This window comes from Crocodylus siamensis, chromosome 5 (assembly GCF_052110815.1).
Source record: "Crocodylus siamensis isolate JL-2025a chromosome 5, ASM5211081v1, whole genome shotgun sequence".
In the NCBI taxonomy this organism is placed as follows: Eukaryota; Metazoa; Chordata; order Crocodylia; family Crocodylidae; genus Crocodylus; species Crocodylus siamensis.
In genome coordinates, this window is record NC_143399.1 from 78761187 (window position 1) to 78783897 (window position 22711).

A 22711-nucleotide genomic window follows, 5' to 3' on the forward strand; every position below is an offset into this window, starting at 1 on the left:
TGGATTTAAAAAGCCTTTGACTTGGTCTTCCACAATGTCTTTATGGCAAACTGGGGAAAAAGTGACATAACTGGTCCATAAAATTCACAATCTTAAATTCATTGTTTTAAATTGAACTCCTAGATAAAATGTAGAAAAGATTGATAGACAAAAGAAACCAGAATTGCAAACTTGAAAGAAAAGCAAAAAAAACCCAACCCAAATAAACCCTTATATTAAAAAAACCCACACACACAACAAACAAACACAAAAAATCAGAAAGGCAGAACCAGGTCCCCTTCTTCCCCTCCCTTCCCCAAAAGCTAAAATGTAGATAGAAGAACACTACTGCTGGATTTTTATCAACAGGAGTCCTTCTCGTTCTATATTCTGGGCCAAAATGACAGGCAGAATTGCATAGTATGTAGGTGTAGGTAGGAGGGGCTTAGTTTATGAGAAACCTTTTTGGGATGGGCATGTCTGTGTAAGAAGGATGAGCTCCATCTGAACCAAAATTAAATCAGACTGCTGGTGCTTAAAGAGGTTAGAGAAGAGTTTTAAACTATGAGCTAAGGCGGGGAGTGAGCAGTTATTTTTGCTGGTGGGCTACTTAATGAATTTTGGTCTGTTCTCAAGGGCCACACTTTCTCTTTTTCTCCCCTCTCTGCCCCTGGGAGCTGTAGCATCCCCACCCTGACCCGAATGCCCCCTGACATGGTAGAAGCAGCCCTGGGTGGGTCCTGGCAGCGTTTAAGGACCGTGCTGCTGACATCAGCTGTAGAATCTAGCAGCAGGTTCCAGCCAGGGATTGGGGCATCCACCCCATTCCACAGCTGACTGCACTGTGTCAGCGCTGGGTGAAAGCAGTCCTGCCTGCCTGGCATGGCAGAAACAACCCCACCTGCCTGCCTGGCACCCAGCAGTGCCAGGAACCATGGGCTGTATTTTGCCCATCCTTGCATTGGTGGGGAAAGCCAGCAGGGGTGGAAGAGCATGCAATTGGATTATAATATCCCTAAGGGGAGATGTCTACCCTCGTTAATAGGAAATAGTTTTCATGACAAGTGAAAAATGCATATATAGAAGATAGCAAAGAAAAGTCAGAACAAATGGAACTTATTAGTACGGTGCTTTAAGCACTACACCACTGGTCAGGTGTCACCTTACTTTGACCAGGGTCATGATTGGGGTGTTTTAGCTTACTCTACAAGGTCACACAAACCTGACAGAAGAAACCTCTGTTGTCTACATCCAAGCAGTAGTTCCCTCTCCCCTTTTAAAGTGGCTACAATTGTATATTTGTCCATTCTTTGTGTTTTGATTTGTAAGTCATAACAGGGATCCTGCTTTTCTCTATTTAAAAAATCCCCAATTCTCTTTAAAAAAAAAATCACAACTTCTCTTATTAAACCCCCCAAAATCCACGTTTTTCTGCAAACAAATGAAATGCCGCTAGTGTGTGTGTAATATCTATCTATTGGACACAATATTTTATTGATATATTTACAATTTTAGAGCAGTTTGGAAGCCTACCAGTGCCTCAATCATTATAATAAAATAAATTCTAAATACCTATATATTTTGGTGTTTGATTTTGGTTTTATCACGGCGGAAAAAAAGAAATCAGAGCTCCCCTTGCCTACTTTGTTTATCAGAGCTGCAGCTGTCCCCTCTCCTGTTTTGCAGTGCTGAGGAGCCCTGATATGCCAGTGCCCTGCCCCTGCCCATGCTGTTGCCCCTCACTCGCAACCTGCAGTACCCCCCACCCTCAAATCCTGTCTGTGCTCCTCACTCCCAACACACAGCCCCCTGGCTCTTCCAGTGCACCTCATCCGTGAACACCAGCCCTCCCCACCCCCCCAGCCCTGCTGGTGCCTCTACCTCCTGACCTGATGCCCCCTGCCCCCCAGTGTATGAGGAAGAAGGTGGGGAATTGGGCTGTGGGGGCACAGGCAACACATCAGGGTGTGGGCACAGATGATGTGGCAGGGGGTGGGGAGGGTACAGGCCATGTAGGGAGGGGCATGTGCCCCCCGCTCCAGATTTCTGTGCCCACTGTGTGGTGAGGGGCTGTAGCCAGGATGGACCAGCTCTGGACGGGAGCTGCCTCTGCAGCTCCATGTTAGAACATGGTGCATTAGAGAGTACTGTGCTGCACTGCCATGGCTGCCAAGGTGAGTTGCCCCCTGCCCGCTTGGCAGCAGTGGGAGACAACTCTGTGCTGCTGCACCTCATCTCGGTGGCCATGGTAGTGTGACACTCCCTCCTGTGCTGGGTTCCATCTTCTGGGCTGCAGAGGTGGCTCCTGCCCAGAGCTAGTCCAGCCTGGCTACAGCCCCATGCCCCACTGTGGGCACAGAGATCTGGGGGGGCATGTACCCCCCCTGCATTGTCTGTGCCCTCCCTGCTCCCACACTGTGTGGCTTGTGCACCCCCACCCCCAATGCATTGCCTTGCCCCCCCCCCCCCCGAAGTAAAATTACCTGCAGGGAGCTGTGGGAGCTGTTCTTCACTGCTGCCTGGCTGCCACATGCAGTGTGGCACCCCAGGCATCCCACTTCCCCCAGCTCCAAACAGCCCCATGTAGGCTGGAACTCTGCTAGCCTGCAAGGGGAAATCTGCAGTTTCTTGGGTTTTCCTCCTTTAAAAGGAGAAAGTCTGAGTTTTTCCATGGCAGATGGAAAACCCAGATCCCATGTCATAATGCCCCTATGCACCTGGTTTCTGTGGGGAAAGTTAGCCCTCCAGGGTGTGTTATTTAATGGCATTTCCTGTATGTTCTTCCTTTTCTTTCCTTATAGAAGTAGCAGACAGTCTGGGCCCCTACATTCCTCCAAATCTCCACAGATTTCAAGGACTTGAGGCTGGTGCTTTCTTGTTATCTCCAGACCATATGCCGTAGTGAGTCATGTTCCCATGGAAGACTTCTTCACAAAAACTTCTTCAGGGCCTCCCTTCCTCATGCCCTCTCAACCTGGGTATATTTCAGTGCATCTATTACCGTAGGCAGAGGGAGAAAAAATTATTTGACAGGGCTGAACGTGCGTGTGCACCTCCCCAGCAGGTAAGCCTGTGGGGGAAGGGGCAGGAGGAGGGTAAAGAGCTGTGGGTGGAGGGGAGGGAGTGGGGCTGGAGCAGGCCCTGCGCAACTGGAGTGGGTGCTGGAATAAAGCCATGAGTGGCGGGGGGGGCATGTGCCCCTGGATCTGCTGTGGGCTGTGGCTGGGGTTGTGCTGGGCTCTTTCTGGCAGGGGATTTGAGCCGCATTGTGCTTAGGGTGAGCAGCAGCAGTGCTGGGAGTGAGGTTTGGGGGGCAACAGTGAATTTTGGGGTGGCTGAAGCCCCCCTAGCCTCTTCCTAGCATCACTGCCACATGCCCTAAGCACAGCCTGGCTCAGCCCCCTGCCAGGAAGAGTCCAGTGTAGCCCCAGCCTGCAACAGCAACCTGCCCTGCATAGATCCGGGGACATACGCCCCCCCCCCCATGTCCTCCTGGGGTATGCATAGGAGCTGTGTCCCCTGGACAAGCTGCTTGCGACTCAGTCCCATTCACTGCCCCAGTTGTGCAGCACCTGCCCAGCCCCCAGCCCCACTCCCTCCTTCACCACTGCACATGTGCCCCTCTACACCTCTACTGTAGAAGCCCAGGGCCAGTCTGCCTTGTGGCCCTACTGCTGCCCTGTGTTTTGGGGAGTGGGGGAAAAGTGTAACGGGGCCTTCTCGGGGCCAGTCTACCAACGGCTCACCCACCTGTTTCTGGGCCAATTGCCCGCCTTCTCATCTGCCATGCCTTATTATCTAATTAAGAGGTTAGTTAGGCAGGAGATTGCCCATTTCTTACCCTGATGCCAGGTGGCACTATTTGCAGCTCTGTTCCTCCCCTACACTGCAGCCCAAGCCTCGCAGATGGCACCCACTGCTGTCAACATCATTGGCTCGTCTGGGCCCCAGAATCCTCTAGTCTGAACCCCACCTGGATCTCTCCAGGTGGCTTACTCTGCCTTCATTCTAGGCTACGTAGCTCCCTGAGCTGTTCCCCCTTACAGGTGTGGCCCCCCCAGGACCTTTGGCTATGCTGGCCCTGGCCTCACCTCCCAGCCAGTCAGAACCCCAGGCCCTCAGCTCTGGGCACCGCTAGCAGTGAACTGTTCTGTTTATATAGGCAGCCAGGGATCTAAAATGGCTGCCACAATCAAGCGCCTGCTGGCTGCTTGGCTGGGCTCTTAAAGTGGCAGGCACAAGCAGTGCCCTGCCATAAGGGGCTAAGCCATGTTAGCCCGCACCCCCTTGCTGCCCTTCTGCTGCCTATGTTCACTACCATATAGGTATGTGGAAATTCAGAAACAGGTTTGTAACATCCCCACCTTCTACTCTGATTTTTTCCTCTGCATGCCATACAAGCTGGTGCTTCTCTCTCGCTGGTATGTGATATAATTTGTGGATTTCTTTGTTAGGTATGCAGAAGCATTGGCTAGCACAAGAGTCCTCAAACACAGCCCTGAATCTGCTAATGGAAAATGTGGAGAAAACCTAGCATGGGCTTCCTATGATCAGCCAGGTAAATTTAGTTTTTCCTCCTCTGTCAACAGTATTTAGTATACACGTCTTGTTACTTTGAGTTAGAAATAAAAATAGTAAAACAGGCCATATTCTGTGCTGGCCAGCAGCAGGGGGAAGAGCAGTGAAAGGTATTTCCTCTGTTCCAGGAACCCTCCCAGCCTGGTTCCCTGGTTCTGGTATAGGGATGTGCATTTGAACATTATTTAACCTCTGTTCTGAAAAGGAGAAGCATATGCAGCAGCTAACATGACCTGGTGATATCAGGATAAGGAGCTAGTAAGCTGGTGGGCTCTGAGTAGAGGCTTTGATGCTGCAGTATATGTACTCATTTAACAGCCAAGTCCTTGCTGAAGAGCAGTCTTGAGTGCTAGAAACAAATTCCGCCCTACTGCTTTCATGGGGGTGGGGATGGAGAAGGAACCTTTTACATCCTCTTTGTTGTCTCTCTTTTTATTTTGCATCATCCTAACACACCATAAGCCCTGGCCCAAGATTGCCAATAAGCTTGAGAAATCTAGTTGTTTATGAAATATAGAAATTGCTCCATTAAAATACTTAAGGACATTGTGCCCACCTCTTTTTGTTCAGTTCTGAATCCCCTGTTTAAATACTCTGTAATCCAAAAATGATATGAATTTGGCAGCCTTTAGTTTATTTGTTAAAAGAACTGAGCTCTCATTAAAACTCTCTCACATAGGCAACATATGATGAGCTCTCAATCAGAATAATTTTCAGTGTGCTCTTGCTCATCCCTATCTCCTCTCCGGTGTACTGGGTTAACACTGGGTTAATCTCTCTGTTCATTAAAAGTGAACATTTGCATTATCACCCTTTGCTAGCGTTTTCAAAAAAGCCGGAGGAAGGTAGGCATTGAAATTATATTGAAGTTGGCCTGGCCCATAACTCTTTTAGCTCTGTCAGTTTATGGATATTTGTTAATATTGAAAAGTCACTACACATTTTGGTTCACTTCATGACTACTAGCATTTTGTCCCTCAGGTAGTACGGGAAAGCACAGCTATGTGATAAGGTTAACACAGTGGCTATGCTTTGTTAGCTGATCTTAATTCTTCCTTTTTAGTAGGATCAGTGCTCCACAAAAACTTCTGAAAAGTAAAATTATATAACTTTGTTACTTATAAAATTCTAGTTGAGAGCCAGAAAAAGATGAAATAAAGCTTACACCTCCATGGAACCTTCACGCTGTTTCCTTACCTCTTTTATCTTTGTTGAGTACTTCTTGTATAGCTTTACCTAATTTTTTATTTACAATATTGTATGCCCTGCTGAGAAATCTGACACCCGTCTTATTTGTTCCCTACAGTTATCACTTTTATGCTGCGATCGTCTTGACTCTATTAAATTTTGTGTAGAGTAGGACCTTTGTAAGTACCTGAGGATGAAAGCTAGTTGTATATAGAAAATTGTTCTCAGTTGTTGGCTTAGGCTTTGTCCCTGTGGAGTTGGTTCTTTTTTTTTTCATTTTCTTCTTGTGCAGTTCCATCCAGATAATTAATTTGTATCCTGCTGAATGAGGCTGGAAACTGGCTTGTATTTCAGTGTCTATTCAGGCAGCTGACAAAGAGACACAGTGTCTTCCAATTTACTTTCTAGATGAAGGAAAACTCAATAAACTTCCAACGTGGTACACATTCTGTCAAAAAAGTGGTTATTATATGTTTGGATTCTTAGACTTTTTCCACAAGAATGCTGGCACGTTTAATGTTTCAGAAATAATTAGGGTTTGACAATGTAGTGGTCTAATGATGAGTTTTTAGACTTCCTTTAAATGATATTATAAGTTTTCTGGAATAACACAGGCTATGGTTTGAAAAGTATTTCCATTTTCTAACACATGCAAGGCAATTGTGTTCTCCCTCCAATCCTAAGGAAGTTGAGTTGCAGACTTTTTTTTTCTATGCCTAAATGCATAACATCACAATTGCCAATAACCCAGCACATTATGCAACAACTCCCTCCTTTGGGCTTCTGTGGTATATGGAGTGCTCCACTGGATCCTGATGGCATCCCACATGTGTCACTGCACCTGAAAGCAAGTATTAGAGATACTTGGGACCACATTTTGCATGTAACTTGTATTGTGGGTAGCAAGAAAACAGTCCATATGGCACATGAACAAGCCCTATAGGAAGCCAACCTGGAGAGGAGAGGGACATTACTGCCTGTACTCCCTAGGGAGTACATAGGGTTTATATACACCATGTCCTTGGTGGTCCCTGTTTGCCTTATGACCTGGGTGACTCCTTGCCACTTACAAATGCAAGCACAATGTAGATGAAGCAGAAGAGGCTGTAAGGAAGCTGTGGGAATAATTGATTATCCGGTTTTCCCATCAAAATAAAAAAATCAAACAAGAAATTATTTAATCAATGGAAATATTTAAGTGAGCTTTTGGGGAATTTTTTAAAATCAGATTTAGAAAATGTAGTAAAAAACAGGCATAACCTACTTGGCAAACTTTCTGCATGTCTGCTAGGAAATATATGAGGGATGGCAGAAAGGAGAGATTCAATACTATACATAAAATTAGGTCCAGTAAATATGTACTTACTTGACTGGTTTTTTTAAGGAAACTTACATTTTAGTTTCCTACCTTTCTGTGTCATTGAGGACTGGGGAATAAATGCCATACATTTTCACATACTATATGACCCCAATAAGACACACACTTTGTTTTTGGAAGGCAGAATGTAGGAGGAAAATTTCTTCTGCAGTCGTGACTGGCTGCATGCACCAACTCAGTTGCCCCAGCCAGTTCAGTAGCTGCTTTAGGCACAAGCTACGGTGTTAACTTTCTCACAGCTACTAAGGAATTAACAGTAGTTTTGTCTGAACAGCTGGGACACTGAACTCCAAACCTGCTATTTACTGGCAATGAGAGAAGTGGCAGTCATTTTGGCAGCTATTCGAGCATAGTGTCTCCATACTTCTATTTCAGTGAAGGAAAATCAGCTTCCCTGCTTAAGACATGCACCCCAATTTCAGAGGACTGATTTTTGAGGAAAAGGTATGTGTAGTATGCAAGTAAACACTGTATATTTTTAGATTTTTTACAAAAAGTAAGATTAGAAAAATGCAAGAAGAAAAGTAGTCATGTTTTGTTTTCTGTTTAAAATGAGTGCCAATCTGCTGTATTTTCTTATGTGGAAATGTACTATCCTGCATGATTTATTCTGTGATTTTTAATAGCTTATTCAATAGGATTACTTACAAGTTAGGATACATAGTGGATGTAAAGTAAGACAACAAAAATGGACCCAGAGAAATTAAGGGAACACAGTGAGAAATGAGGGGTTATGGACAAAGGTACACCAGTACATTGGTCCATATCGTATCAGCACTGATAAAAAGAAGATTGACATTATTGGCAATCAACTTTTTTTGGCTGGTGTGGCTGGTACTGTTGCTGATAAATGCCACGTGCGTGCGTGTAGTTGCAGCATGCACGCAGCCAGCCTGGTAGCTTGGGGAGCACAATCCAGCTGGTAAGTCTGTGGGGGAAGGGGTGGAGGGGAGTGAAGGGGTGGTGGGGAAGATTGAGGCTCCCATGGAGAGGGAGGGAGGGAGTGGGTCTGGGACAAGCACTGCCCAGCTGGGGTGGGGCATGGGACAGAGCTGTGAACAGCTCATCTGGGGGGCATGGGAGGGGGGGCACAGGAGGAGGGGACAGCTCCTGCTGCTGTGCACATCCCCAGGGAAGGCAGAGGGGGCACTTGCCCCCCAGATCTGTGTGCAGGCCAAGGGTGGGCTGCTGCTTCAGGCTGGAGCGGTGGGTGGTGCTGGGCTCTTCCCAGTGGGAGGCTGGGCCAGGGCTGCACTCAGGGCAGGTGGCAGTGGTGCTAGGAGTGGGGACTACAGGAGACTATGGCATATTCTGGGCTGGCTGTAGCCCTGATCCCCCCCATAGTCCCCCTCCCAGCACCATTTCCACCTGCCCTGAGTGCAGCTCAGCCTCCCCATGGTTAAGACCCTTGCACCACCCCTGGCCCCAGCCCACAGTGGAAGCCCACCGTCACTCTGCAAACAGATGCAGGGGCACATGCCCCCCATGACTCCCCTGGTGGTGTGCACAACAGCAGGAGCCACACACCCCAGTGCCCACTGGATGAGCCACTCGCAGCTCCTCCCTGTGCCCTGCCTTTTCCCCAGCTGGGCAGTGCCTGCCCCTGCCCCACTCCCTCCCTCACCACAGAGGCCTCAATTTGCTCCCCCCATGCCCTTTCTCTTTCTCCCACCCACCTATGCCCCTTCCCCACAGCAGACTTACAAGCTGCTCTACAAGCTAGATGCTGCTCTACAAGCTGCCAGGCTACTTATTGGCAGTCGGATCAGTATCAGCTAACTAACAGATGTAGTTTAGTTTGCAATGATGCAGAATCATTTAATACCCTGAGAAGTCTTGCATGTGTACACTGTGATGCCATTAAGTCACACAAAGTTACATTTTTCATCATTCATCTGTTTTAGTCAGGTTGTTCCAGGGCATTGTTAGTCTGCTCTAGGGAGATAAAGCCCTCTATTTTTATTCCTTCAGCATCACAAAATACACCATTCCCACTCCTTTGCTCCATGGGCAAACTTTCAAACCTCCTAAACCCTACTGCCCTGGGCGGGGGTGGGAGGGTGCTGATCCCAAGTCAGCACCCCCTTCTATTCTCTGGGATGCAACCACAGCACACTGACCACTCTGAGTACCCAGATGCAGCTCACCAATTCGCTGCTTGCTCTAGCACTACCACGTACTTGGCTGGCTGGCCATTGGTGCAAGGGGAGTGGCTAAAAAGCCAATTAACCCTATGTAAGATGCGAGTGTGAATGTCACATCCAGACAGATGAGGATATAAACTTACAGGGCTTATGAGCCATAGTTGGGGTGATATATGGAGACTTTCTTATGAAATAGCAAACCATGAGTCATTGGTGTTCTGCTGCCAGATAGTCAACTAGAGACAAACATAGTACGTGTTTGTCAGCTTAGCAGCTTTGGAAGTGTGCTGTAAAATCAACTGATCTCTTGTTATAGTGTTTGGAATGTCAGCTCTGGCTTCACTACTAATGTATGTTGGGGGAAGAATCTATACCTCCTGCTGCTTGCAATGACCAGTCCTTGCAAGAGACGAAAACAGAAAATTTGGTTTTAGGATGCATTGCTTCTGAAACCTTCAGCCTTGCCTGTTCAGCCATACAAATAATCAGCTAGGAAACTAAGTTGAAAGCGTTGGAATGTACTAGATAAACACAACTCAAGGAAGGGTTATGTATTTGACAGACTGTGCCTTTTGAACAGAACGATGCATGTGCATGGTGTGACATAAATGTTGATGTCACAGTTTTTCTATAGCAAATTTACTTGGCTTTTCAGGCTGGATCCAGACCATGGGCCTCCCTGTGGGCTGGATCTGGACCCAGCAGCAGCAGGGCAAACAGTACTATCAGCCAAAGGAGCTGTAGAGATTAACTTAGCCATTGTTGGCCCCTTTACTGTCAAAATGTATCTTGAACAGGGCTCTGTACCCTGAAACCTGTGGTGGGCTCCACCAGGGAATTCTTGGTTCCTCCAGAATCCCCATGGATGGATGACACGGCTCTGTGGTCCATATTCAGCCAGCTTGTCATTATCTTTTATATCCTTGCCCTATAATTAGGGTGACCATATTATTTTGAAGGAAATATGGGACGGGGTAAGGAAGTCCAGGATGCGGGGGGTGCGTGTGCATACACCCACACACACACCAACACTGTGGCTCCCAGGAACCCTGATGGTAAAACAAGGTGGGGCAGGCCAGCACAGAGGCCTGTGGCCAAGCTTCATCCCCCACGTGCAGAAAACCCTACCTGTATTATTTACATTTTAAATTGTCAAGAGATAAAGTGCAGGGGAGACATCTAAATTCCATCTCAGTCTCACTTTAGCTCTTTTACTGGATCTCTCCCCTTAGATCAGGGATGGACAAAATATGGCCCATGGACCAGATTCAGTCTGCCAGGCCATTCTTTCCAGCTCATGGGACCGCTCCAAAAGGCAATAATTACCATTCTGTGGCTACCCCTCTGAAAGCCAGTGGGAGTTTTAGCCTTTCAGAGATTGCACACTGCCAGGATGGGCCAGCCCGGTTCTGTGCCTCCATCTCCCATGGGGCGCCTGGCATTCCAGCCAGGAGTCCCACGTGCAAGCACAAAGCTGGCCTGGCTGTGGTTCCCCTTGTTTCCTGGCACTCCAGCCAGGAGCTGTGGGTGGCCATGTGTAGTCATGCTGGGTGGGGTCTGTGCTGCCATGTGTAGCTCCTGGCACTCCATCCAGGAACATGCAACACTGGGCAGGCTGGGCTGGCTTTGTGCCAGCATGTGGGGTTCCTGGTGCTGCAACCAGGAGCCATGTGCCTTCTGCCTGGGCCGGGCTGGGCTGGCTCCATGCCAACGTGTGGGGCTCCTGGCACTGCAGGCAGGAGCTGCATGGTGTCGTATCAGGGCAGGCTGGCTCTGTGCCTCCACCTATGGTTTCCTGCTGGAGTGCTGCAAACCCCATGTGGAGGCACAGAGGCAGCCTGGCCTGATGATACATGACTCCCTGTAGCTCCTGGCACTCCAGTAGGGAGCTGCACACCATTGAGCTGGGCCAGGCTGGCTCCGTGCTACCACATGAAGCTCCCAGAACTTAGCTGGAGATGCATGCAGCTCTGCCTTTTGTGGAGCATGAGCGCCCCCAGGGTCTTCCATCTGCTGGTGCTGCTGGCAACGGCAGGGGTTGTGTACCATAGATGGTGGAGGCTTATGGCAGGGTGCCCACATGTCAATCACACCATACCACACTCCCCTCCAGAAACCCCCCCCACACACCCATCCCCCCACAAACTCCACACCCCCCTAAGAACTCCACACACAATGCGCACACACACCCACACCCCTCTACAGACCCACACCAACCCCATATCCTACCCACTCTTTCACACACAATATGCTAAAGTAAGACCTTATTTTGAGCTATTATGCAATCACCTCTATACACTACACAAAAATGCATAAATCAGGAGAAAAATATTTTTGGAAATAAAATTAAAATATGTTCTAGCAGAAGTTTGATTTTTAATATATGATTTTTTTTTTCTGGTTCTGAGATGGCAAAACCCCCTCCCCAAAAGAGTACTTCTGGAGGTAAGGGAAGGGACTTCCAGTGGCAAAGGTCGGGGTTAAGGGTGGGATTTCCAGTCCCAAGATGGCAACCAGGGGGTGGGACTCCTGTCAAGGGGCAGAGCTACCTTCGTGGCCCTTGACAACACACTAAAAATTAAGCGGCCCTCCAGCCAAAATAATTGTGCACCCCTACCTTAGATCTTTACCAATTGTAGCTTTAGTACTCTGTTTTGGATGACTTGCAATATTTTGTTTTTAACTTGGTAGCTATAGAAGCCATTGAAAACCCAGTGGTAGTGTCCGTGGTCTGACCTCTTACTGACCCTGAAAGTTGTGAGTACTTCCTGAGAGATGCTATGTGTCTTCTGTTCTCACTTGGAGTTCCAGCAGAATCAGAAACACATAGTAACTCTCAAGCAGGAACTGCAGGTTGTTGGGTTGGCCCCAAATGGAAAAGGAGCATAACGTTTTTGAATACAGAGAACCAAGTAAACCTTCCAGCCTCAACCGTCTCTCTCCCCTTTCTCCCATGAATAAAAATAAATAAGGAGAAGTTAGTTTGTCTCATGAACTCCGGGTACAGTCGTGGAGTTCACTTTAAGTATTTGGACTTCAAATCAATAATTAACTTGCCCTAATAATGTGCAGCCTCCGTTGTATCAGGTCCCTGAGCAATAGCACATTAAGAGAGTCACTGTTCAATGATGAAAGAGCTAACTCAAGGTGCCACTCCCTCTCCCTCTAATTTACCATTATGCCCTGGCAGTGTTTACACAGTTGAGTGAAAATTCCACAGCTTCTTTACAAGGCAAAAAAAGTAGACAATGAGAAGTAGATGATGAGAAACAGAAAAAATAGCAGAGTGAAATGCAGTTTCAGTGAGTAAAGCCCTGTGTATCTGTGAGTGCAGAGGTCACCTTTGCACCCACCTTATCTTGTTTTTCGTGTGGTGTCCTGTGATCTGAAGATGGTTCCCTTAGGCTACTAATGTTACTTTGGAGTTTTAGCCATAGCTGTCACAAAGGCACGCTGACCATGTCCACTTGTTCCAATCTACCCTGTATCTCCCCAAGGATTGCCCTCTCACAGAGGAGATTTTGTATGTTGGTTGAGAGCCTGACTGTGTTGAACATGTAATCTTGGGCATTTGCACTGGACTGGAGAATCTGAACATGTCTTTTACAACACATTAAAAAAGATAAGAAGAACAGCTATAGGGACTGACTTTATGGCTAAGTACAGACAGTCAAAAAGCTGGAGACTGAATCAGTTCAATCCTCACAGGTTGGTCTAAACTGTGTACATTAAATTGATAAGCAAGTGAACTGACATTTGCTTTTGATTCCAGAAATGTAACCACATGCTTGAAGTGGCCCAGACAAGAAGCTGAGGGATGCTAGAGCACACCTCTCTGCTCACCTGCAGGAGACAGCTTGGGTCAAGGCTAACCCACTCACTCTGCAACAGGCAGTTTACAGGGGAGATGCAAAGCATCCTGGGATGCTGGGGGACTGTGAGTTAACTTGAATTTGGAGGGTATCTGGGACATAAGTTCAATAAACTGATTTAGCCTAAATCAGTTAAGTTCATCTTAAACCAATGTTGGCCATTTTCAAAGTGTTTTTTGTGCACTGAATTTCTGGGCTAGGAACAGACATTAAAAAATACTGAGCTGAATTGGTTCAATCTTTGCACAGCTTGAACCTATTTGGAGGTGGATAGACATTCATGTTTAAATTAAGAGATGCAGGTACATGCCTGCATTGGCTCAGGCTAGAAGCCAGGGGGTTCTACACCAGCCCTCCCTATACTTCCACAATGCTGAGCTGAGGGGCTGTGGTGAGGCCCTGGCATGGTGCTTTGATATGGGGAGGGTTTAAACCTCCACCCTGGCCTACACAGTTGCCATCTGGGGTGTGCCTGGAGTGGCAGGGAGAAGCAGCCTTCATCAGGCTTTTCCCAGTTTGCTGCTCAAAGGGCGGCAGTGTTGCCAGACCTCGGCCCTGGCTAGCACTCTGAGGCACTCTCTGCTTCTTCATACTGTCTGCAGCAAACCTGACAGGCGAGGGAGCCAGCGGGGTGCTGATAACACAAGGTTTATTAGCTCATTAAGAAAACAAAAGCCTCTCTTTAGTTCAAGCTCTTAAACAGCTTTTCCAAGGAAGGAACAAGGGACATTACTAATCAACCTGTTGATTAGCTCCACAAAGCCCTAAGCAGACACTGTTCTGTCTGCCTGCCCCAGTGAAAATGGAGACACACATACACTCACAGACACCTCTCAGTATTAGTTAGCATGGGAGTGGCATGACCCTGACCAGATGCAAGCTGGGCTCCATGCTGTCGGAGAGGAGAGGGAGGGAGGGGGGGATCCCTGCTTGAACAGCAAGCAGTGTTGGGGGGAGGGGGGCTGTGAGAAGCCAGGTGGACATTGCTGTGGCTTCAGTCTCCATCTATTTCTCAGCCAGTCCTCACTGCTTCAGCTAGGTAGGAGAGGGGCAGGGCCAGCCCTGCTGTCTGGAGCAGACAGCCCAGCCCAACCTCACTCAGTCCAGGGTTGACAAGCATCTGGGATGCTGAGGGACTCTGATTTAACTGAAACCAGGAAGGAGTCTGGGACAGAAGTTCCATAAACCGGTTTGACCCAAATCAGTTAAGTCTGATACTGCTTTCAGCTACGTTTATCTTAAGTTTCAGCCATTTTGAAACTGGTTTATGTGGACTGTACTTATGTTCTGTTACAGCTTTAAGCCAGTTTTTGATCAGTTAAAACTGTTTATGTGTAACTTCTGTCTCTAGTCCTGTTGTGTTACAGATTCGAACCAATTTCCAATCGCTTATACCAGTTTATGTGTAATTACTACCCTAGCCTACCAGATAGTTAATGAGAATGTCACGGAGCGGGGTCATAGGGGTGGCTGTGATTTCCCCTAGCGCCCTTACCACGCCAAGTTCGTCTCAACTTCTATCATTGATGTATTCGATAATATATCAACTACCGCAGCCTTGGAGCTCAGGTGGCCGTAGCAGTGCCTGGCCCCAACTCTCCTCCTCAGGGTCTAGACCCCCCTGCTGGGCTCAGGCAGCCTCAGCCTTACCTGGCCTCCAATTCTCCGCTCCCCTTCTCAGGGCTGGGGTTGGTGCACCCCTGAATGCTGCCGCCTCTCTGGCACTGGGGTCCCCACGCTACCGTGGAGCCCCTATAAGGCCTCCTCCAGCCCCTAATAGCCTCACCCAAACCATGGTTGTAAACAGTAAACTGTCAACACAAACTCAGGTCAGGCCCTGCCCCCTTCCAGTCAGCTGACCCACAGTGGTTGCCCTAGCAACCAGCACCTGTGCCTCTTTATTACTACTCTGGCTGCCCTGGTAACTAGCAGCTGAGCTCCTCACTCACTGCTAGGGTTCTCTCCCTAGCTGTTTCTGCTCTAAGGAGCAGGGCATCTGCATGCTCTGTGACAGGGAAATTGGGCTACAGGTGTTCTTCAGGTGGGGTGTGGTTAGCATTTTAGTAAGGGTTGAGGGAATGCAATCAACTTTGGGTGACACGAACGCTACTGGTACAACATTCAACACCATCCATGCTTGCAGTGGGGCAAGGGACTGCTACAAATACCTTGGTCACAAAAGTTGCTGGATTGGACAGCAGAGTCCTGCTTCTAGTTTTTGTTGTAGACGGTTTCTTTGCTTCTTCAGAGAATCAGAGTTGACTCCCTCTTCTGACTTCCCTTTTCCTTAAGGACTGTTGGTGGATGAAAGAACCCTTTGTTAAATTGATTCCTTCTTCTGACTTGCCTTTTTTTAAGGATTGTTGATGAATGAAAGAACCCTTTGTTATTTTGTCTAATTCAGTTTCACGTATAAATCTGCCCTCCAGCAGAAACATGGTAACTAGAGACAAAGACTAGAGTCTTTACTGTGTTCTCCAGTTGAAACTCAGTGAGCCAGAGAAAAATGTTTCAAGACAGTAGTCGCCTACCACATGCTCACAGGCAGTGTTCCCATGGGACTTTCCAACATTGCTTATGGCCAATGGCAGTTAAAAAGTTAAAGCAGAGATGTACACTATTGCCTTGCAGTGTGTTACTTGTTTGCCATTGCTGCTTGTGGGCTAAGCAGGGGTGGGAGACCACACTGCTGGGATTACAGGGAAATCCTGGCAAATGTTTGACCTTAAATCTATTAACAACTGCTTTATATTATCACCAGATAATACCCTTATTTTTATGTATTGCTCTTTTATTTTTTTTCAAATGTTTGGCAGTATTTTATTAATCTATCAGAATGGCTTTATCATAGGTAAGACAGGGGAGGAGTATCTTTGAAATGTTTACTTCATAAATTTGTCCAGGCTTATAATAATTGTACATACTTCAGCTCTATGAACCAGAAGGAGCCAAAACAGGGCTGGAAACCATCAATACCTGTGGAAGCAGGAAGGAGAAACTTTGCAGTGGCATCTGTCCATAAATCCTGGGCAGAAACCCCTTTGTACAGACCATCACTTCACCCTTAACTTTCCCAATTGTGCATAGGTAAAGGGAAACTTGGACTGGAAGGGGTGTATTGCTTCTCAAGTCCAGATCCCCTCCGATCACATAAAACATCTGTCCAGAAGGCTTCACAAGTACATCCATGCTGGACCCTCCCCTAAAGTCATGCAGCATCCAACAGTAAAAATCCCCATGGTGTGCCATAAGAGCCAGAGAGACAAGGGTGCTTTGATACTGCAATGGCGGGGAGTATGTTGGGGAAAATACAGACTGTGGATAAAATTGTCATATGTCAGCTATCATCAGGGGGAATTAATCACTCTTGAAACCTTAGTTCATTCTTAACATTTTTGGGGGGTTCAATGTGGTTTTAAAAAAAAAAAGTGTATTGATTTTTAATTGCAACAAAAATCAGAATTACATATATATATCAATTGCACATATCAACCTGAAATACATACATATGTGTCATAATCAGTAATCAATAAAGGGGAAAAGAAAGACAAAAATTAAGTAAAAGAAAAGGAATGAAAAGAGGGAGGGAAGAAGGCAGGAGTAACAGCAGATGAAAAGAGAAATGTGCAGGGAGTAATGATTTAATTACCAAAGCATTCTAAGAAGTCTTTCCAAATCATACCAAACTTGTCGAAGTAGTTATACCTGCTGAACAGGACTCTTTCTATATGTCAGGTGTGTCGTCTCACTATAACAGGTTTTGACTTTGGGAGAGGCCCTATATCTTTCAAAAGCAATATTATAATCCTGCATGTCACTAATAAGGCCTGCTGTAAGAGCACAATCTGGGAAGGTTTCAGTTTGAACTCTTTAGGTATATACCCAAGAGTGCACATACTTGCCAAAGGCAGCAGTGCTGTATTCGAAACTGTATTAACTCTGGTTATAGTTTCTTGCCAAAAGGAATTGATAATAGCACACAGTCAAAACATGTGACCAAGCACTGCCTGTGCCTCCAACATGTATCTGCTGGCAGTATATTTAATTTTTTTTTAAGTTGAGAGGGAGCTGAGTGAAGACGAAAAATGATCTTTTGCTTTATAAGATGCAGGCTGAGATCAGCTGTAGATGTTTGAATATTCTAAATTGCTGATTTGCTTTGGGGGTCTGTTATCTGAACCCTACATCTTCATTCCACTTGAGTCTTAAATATACTGCATCAGGCTTGTTGTGTGACATTATATATTCATAGATTGATGGCACATAATGAGGAACAGAAGCAGATTTCAAGGCAAAAATTAATGTGTCTGGAACATTTGCTGCACCTAAAGCCTTGGGTCCAAACTGATTTTCCAATACTGTGGCTGTGGTTTTTTATTTTAATTCTCTCTGGCATGTGTACACATGCAATAATGCACTTTTCCTAATGATCATTACATTTAGTACTTCCAATATGAGGTACTAAACAAATGTGGATTGGGCAGCACTAAATGCACAGTAACGCAAGTACATGCTTTTTAGGTGACGCTTAATGCGCAGTAGCCTATTCTACCGTGCATGAGCACAGCACAGTTTTTTACATGCCACTTTAATGCACAGTAGAATAGGCTACTACACATTAAAGCACATGTCTGAACACGCCCTCTGAAAGATCAGCACCTGTTTGCCTGCTGATGTTCCTTAGACCTTGGTTACACCTTACATTTAGAGTGCTACAAAGTCTGGGGAATTTTGTAGTGTTAGAAATATGTCCATATGTTCAAGTGTCTGAACAGCCTGTTGGCTGGAGCATGCCAAAACAACCTCAAAGGCCTACTCTCCAGGTAGGGGCCAGCAGAGGGCTGCTTTTTTGCTGCCTTCTGCCAACATAGTAGAGAAGGGGAGCAGAAAAACAGCACAGCTACTGCAGCTAACAGGGCTGTACGTCTGCTTCCTATTGCAGTTAGGAACTTAAGTCGTTTATACACCTACCTTTTCATCCCACAATATGCTGGAGATCTGCCACTTTGGAGCAGACTCGAATACTCAGGTGTACAAATATCTTTAGACACTCTTCCTCCCTTCTCCTTGGAGCGGTGGAAGGGAGAATAGAGCACTCTAGGATGAAGGGCGGTCTAAGAAACCTTCTCCATGTAGTGCCACAAAGGAGTTCTTTTTGAAATAGAGATCTTTTCATAGTGAGTCGTGCATCTCTGAAGCACTACAAACAGTCAGAATGTGTGGCCACAAGCTCTTTGTAGCACCACAAGGGCATATATAACATTACAAAAGTAGTGTGTGTCCAAGGTCTCGGAAGAGACCAAGGATTTATGTCTCTGTCACATCTTTTTCCTGCTGTAGTTTCTTTTTTAATAATGCTGAATTGAAGAGTATGTTAGCAATAATGGGAAGGCCATCTGTAGCTAAGAGCTCACCCTGATTAACAAAGGAACTTAAAATTGTTGCCTAGTTCATATTTATACAACTTCATTTAGTTTCCAGCAGTTTTTGGTAACTATTAGGCCCCTGGCAGATGGTACACTTAAGATGTCATTAACCAGTTAATCACAGGCACTTGTTAATGCAATTAATAGTGCAATAAAACAAGGAATAAGTTACACAGTTATTACACAAAAAATCTGTAATAACTCTGGGGCTGGTTCCCATCATGCCTTAAATCACACATGTGGTCAGGCACCTGCTGACTGGGGCTCCCAGCCACAGGAGCACATGGGAACCCTTGACTCCTGTTCGCTCCCGAGGCTGGGAGTGCAGATCAGTTGACTAGCGTTCCCAGCCTTGGGACTGCATTGGAGTCAGGGCTCCAGTGTGCCCCTTGAGGCTGGGAGTCCTGACTACCTGCAGCTCCCAGCCATGGAGGCCATCAGAGCCCTTGATTCTGTTGCACCCTGCATGCTGGGAGCACAGATCAGCCAACCTATGCTCCTAGCCTCTGGTACACAGTGGAATCAAGGGGTCTGATGGGAGTGACAGCTGGTCAGGCTCCCAGCCCCTGGGGTGACTGGAGCCCTCGGCTGTGATGTACCCCATAGACTGGGAGCAGCAGCTTATTGGGGCTCCCAACCTTGGGGATATGAGTCAAGGGTTCCAGTGCACCCCAGAGTCTGGGAGCAGTAGGTAGGGCGGGCATTGGAGCCCTTGACTCCAGTATGTTTCCAAGGCTACAACCAGGAATCGGCTGACTGGTGTTCTATTTGCTGGTGTAGGGGGAGCCTGGGATCATGACAATATGGTACGATGGGGATCTGATCCCCAATCCCACAATCTTGCCACCTGCCATTCATATGTAGCCAGGGCAGGAAGTGTGATTTTTGGGGTTATGCACCAGATCCCATGGCATCTTTAACTGAACACCTGCCAAGAGTCTTGGGAGAATGATGTAGGCAAGAAGCTAGATCAGTTACATTTTGCTGAGTTCATCCTGTCTGTTGCAATTCTAAAGAATCACTTCTTTTTTCTTCCAGGAAAGGAAGTAGCTGACAGATGGTACAGTGAAATAAAAAATTACAACTTTCAAAATCCAGGGTTTTCTTCAGGAACAGGTGAGTTAAGGCTAGGCCTTTCTCTTTCAGAGATGCAGAAATTACTTTAAAGGTGGTTCATTTACTTTTCTCATTGTTCTTTTTCAAAAAATAGTGAAAATCAGGTAGTAGAAACAGCAAATCTTACAGTTGCTCACAGTAACCTGATGATAACAGGAAAGAGGAAGGAAACTATGACTCCTGGAGGAATGAGGAAGTAAACAACATTTCTGTGTTAAAAATGATTTTTAAGAAAAAGTCTTGGTCTCTCTTTAACCTTCAGTTTTAAAATGTAGTAATTTTGAAGGCAAATGTACTTTTAACCTTAAAAAAAAATATTAAGCATTGAAGAACTCTCACAGATTTTTTTTCCTGAATATGGTTTACTGATACCTGCCTTGATGTATCTTTCCTATCAAGTAACCCCTGCTGAAGTTAATGGAACTGTTTTGGGGCTTGGGGGGATTGGTTAGCCAAAGCTGGAAGTCAGAGGCAGCACTGCGACGTTATTAGCCATTAGTTTATGACATTTTTTGATCAATCACTTGAAAGAATTTTGCTGCTCCATTGCCCCAAGTTAATGTATTGATCTCCTTTTCTCCCAGGTCACTTTACAGCTATGATCTGGAAGAACACAAAGAAGATGGGAGTTGGAAAAGCCACAGCAAGTGATGGCTCCACGTTTGTGGTGGCCAGGTACGACCCACCTGGAAACGTAGTAAACCCTGGTTACTATGAACAAAATGTTCTTCCTCCAAAGAAATAATGATAAAATTTATAGTCTTACTGATTAATGGAAAATGAAGTTGTGGACTGGGATCTTTAAATTTGAATACAATCAAATGATAGTCCATATTTGATACTAACTTTTACCTGTAACTATGGAAACGGCAATACATATATGGTATTTGAGTTAGTGTGTACAGTAGACCTACACAGGTTATGAAGTGTGTTCCTGTTCTGAATCAACTCATTTGAGAAATATAAAGGCATGGGTAAGTACAAATTCCAAGGTTTTAATTGTGCAAAGCAGGAAAAAGGTATTGGATTATATGGATTATTAATGAGTTTGAGTGAATTCTGTGTGAGGCTTATTATATCAAACACATTTGTATTTTTTAACATTTGTTTAAAACTGAAAGCAAAACTTTTTTTGTACTTTAAAGGAATTCTGATTTTCCACTATTTCTTAATGGGAAAGTCAGTCATTTGTTTCCACCTGTACAGTATGTTGTTTGGGTCCACTCCTGCAGTTGTGACATGTGTTTTTGACTTCAGGATGTTATGTGTGTTAGGATGGTGCAAATCAGAGCCATACATTTCTACCAACAGAAAAAAAATCTTGCTGAACGTTATCGAAAATCCAGTAGAGCAAACCTGTAATTGATGTGTCATACAACAGCTGTAAAAAATGTTTCCATTCAATTGGGAGACTAAAATTTAATAGTTAAATGCATTTTCAGATGGAATGTATCTCCCATTCTAAAATTATTTGTTAAATTTTACAGTATATAGATTGCCTTAGCACAGTTTGCATTGGGGATGGATATTCAGCAAAGATGTATTATTTCCACTACAGAACAAAGCAAACACTCCCCTTTCTTTAGTTTTCTGTGGTCCTCCTTTCTAATTTTACTGAATGATCCCAAAGAGATGCCTTTTCAAACCATGACAGGATGAACTGAAGAGGTATTAGCTTAGTTATAATTGGTTTGGGCTACTCATGAGTTCAGATAGCTTGGGGTTGTTCAAGAGCTTGACTGAAGGCCATATTTTCCCCCATGCAGAGGGAACAAGACTTCCTAGCTTACTGATGGCAACTGGAAGAAAAATTTCAGCTTGTACTTTTATTCTGTGAATTCATTTTTACTTCCAGCTGAATTTCTGCTGCAGGTATCTTATTTTACGGGCAAAAACAGTCCAGTATCTTACTCCATCTCCTTGGAAACTCAACTGCGGTTGCCAGTTGAGTATCTGTGAACTAAGATTTTGGTCCATAGAGCTTACTTTGAGTTTGCAACTTTCAGTAGTAACACAATATCTATATGGATATATAGAAACAACCCAGGTTTAATTTACTTTTTTAAAACTTGCATTTTCCCTATCTGTATAAAGTAGGGACTGGTGTTTGTTACCCCAGAAGTATAAAACCAAGTCTTGGTAGTTTTCCTCGTACTGAGTCTAGCTCTGCCTTGTAGATATTCCCTTCAGTGGGATTTGATAGGTCAGAATTTGGTCCATGGAAAGTACTGAGATGGAAAGGTTTTTGTTTACACAATTTTGGTATATTAGATTTTTACAGCTTGATTATATGTCACTGTGGTACTGTATGTCAGGTGTTTTTTGCTGTAACACAAGAATGTAATGCACATAATGAAAATTTGAAGATTAAAATAAATATTTTCATATGAATTATTTCTAGGTAATTTGCCTGATTTCCAAGTCTTTTAAATCAGTCTATGCTAAATTAATCCAGAAACTGTACTTTCAGAATATACACTTTTGTTATCATAACTTTTATAATGCAAAACGCAAAACCAGTTGTGCCAACCCTGCAGCCTCAGAAACTGGCACAAGAAGCAAGGGGGAGTTCCTCCCAGTTTTATATAGAAAATCATAGAGTTAGGGTCACAAGCCAATGAGCCAAAGGGAGGGAACAGGTAAAAGGTAAAGAAACATCAACACTGTTGTAACATACTCTCAGCATCTTAATTTCCCCCACACATCTCTGGAGTTGTCCCCAGGTGTCTTTAGTACCTAGAGCACTAAAACAGCAGCCTGCAAGTCTGAGTCCAGCTCCTTTGGTCCACAGTCCTGGGTGACGGAGCCAGCGAGGTCTCCAACTCCACTGTGCATTCCTCTGTGTACGGCTGACCAGGTTCCAGGTGTGCACTGCTGTCTCTTCTGCTTCCTTACTTTCAAGCTTCCTCTTCCTTTTTCCCTTGCCCTAGTCCCTGGGGTTTCTTGGGACTTGTAGTCCAAATTAACAGGCATCACAGCTCTGCATGCTGCCCCCTAGTTCCTTCTGCTGCTGTATAAATTACATTCACA

At 45.5% G+C, this 22711-nt stretch overlaps 1 protein-coding gene across 1 annotated transcript in view; it reads left to right on the plus strand.

The window, feature by feature from the left end:
• GLIPR2 (GLI pathogenesis related 2) overlaps nucleotides 1–22072 on the plus strand; it is a 34302-nt gene extending 12230 nt beyond the window's left edge. Inside the window, exons 3-5 of the mRNA XM_090049350.1 lie at nucleotides 4434–4537; nucleotides 19604–19681; nucleotides 20266–22072. Of these exons, the coding sequence (XP_089905476.1) occupies nucleotides 4434–4537; nucleotides 19604–19681; nucleotides 20266–20426 (343 nt within the window). The 3' untranslated portion in view covers nucleotides 20427–22072. The remainder of the gene's footprint in view (nucleotides 1–4433; nucleotides 4538–19603; nucleotides 19682–20265) is intronic.
• The last annotated feature ends 639 nt before the right edge of the window (nucleotides 22073–22711 follow it).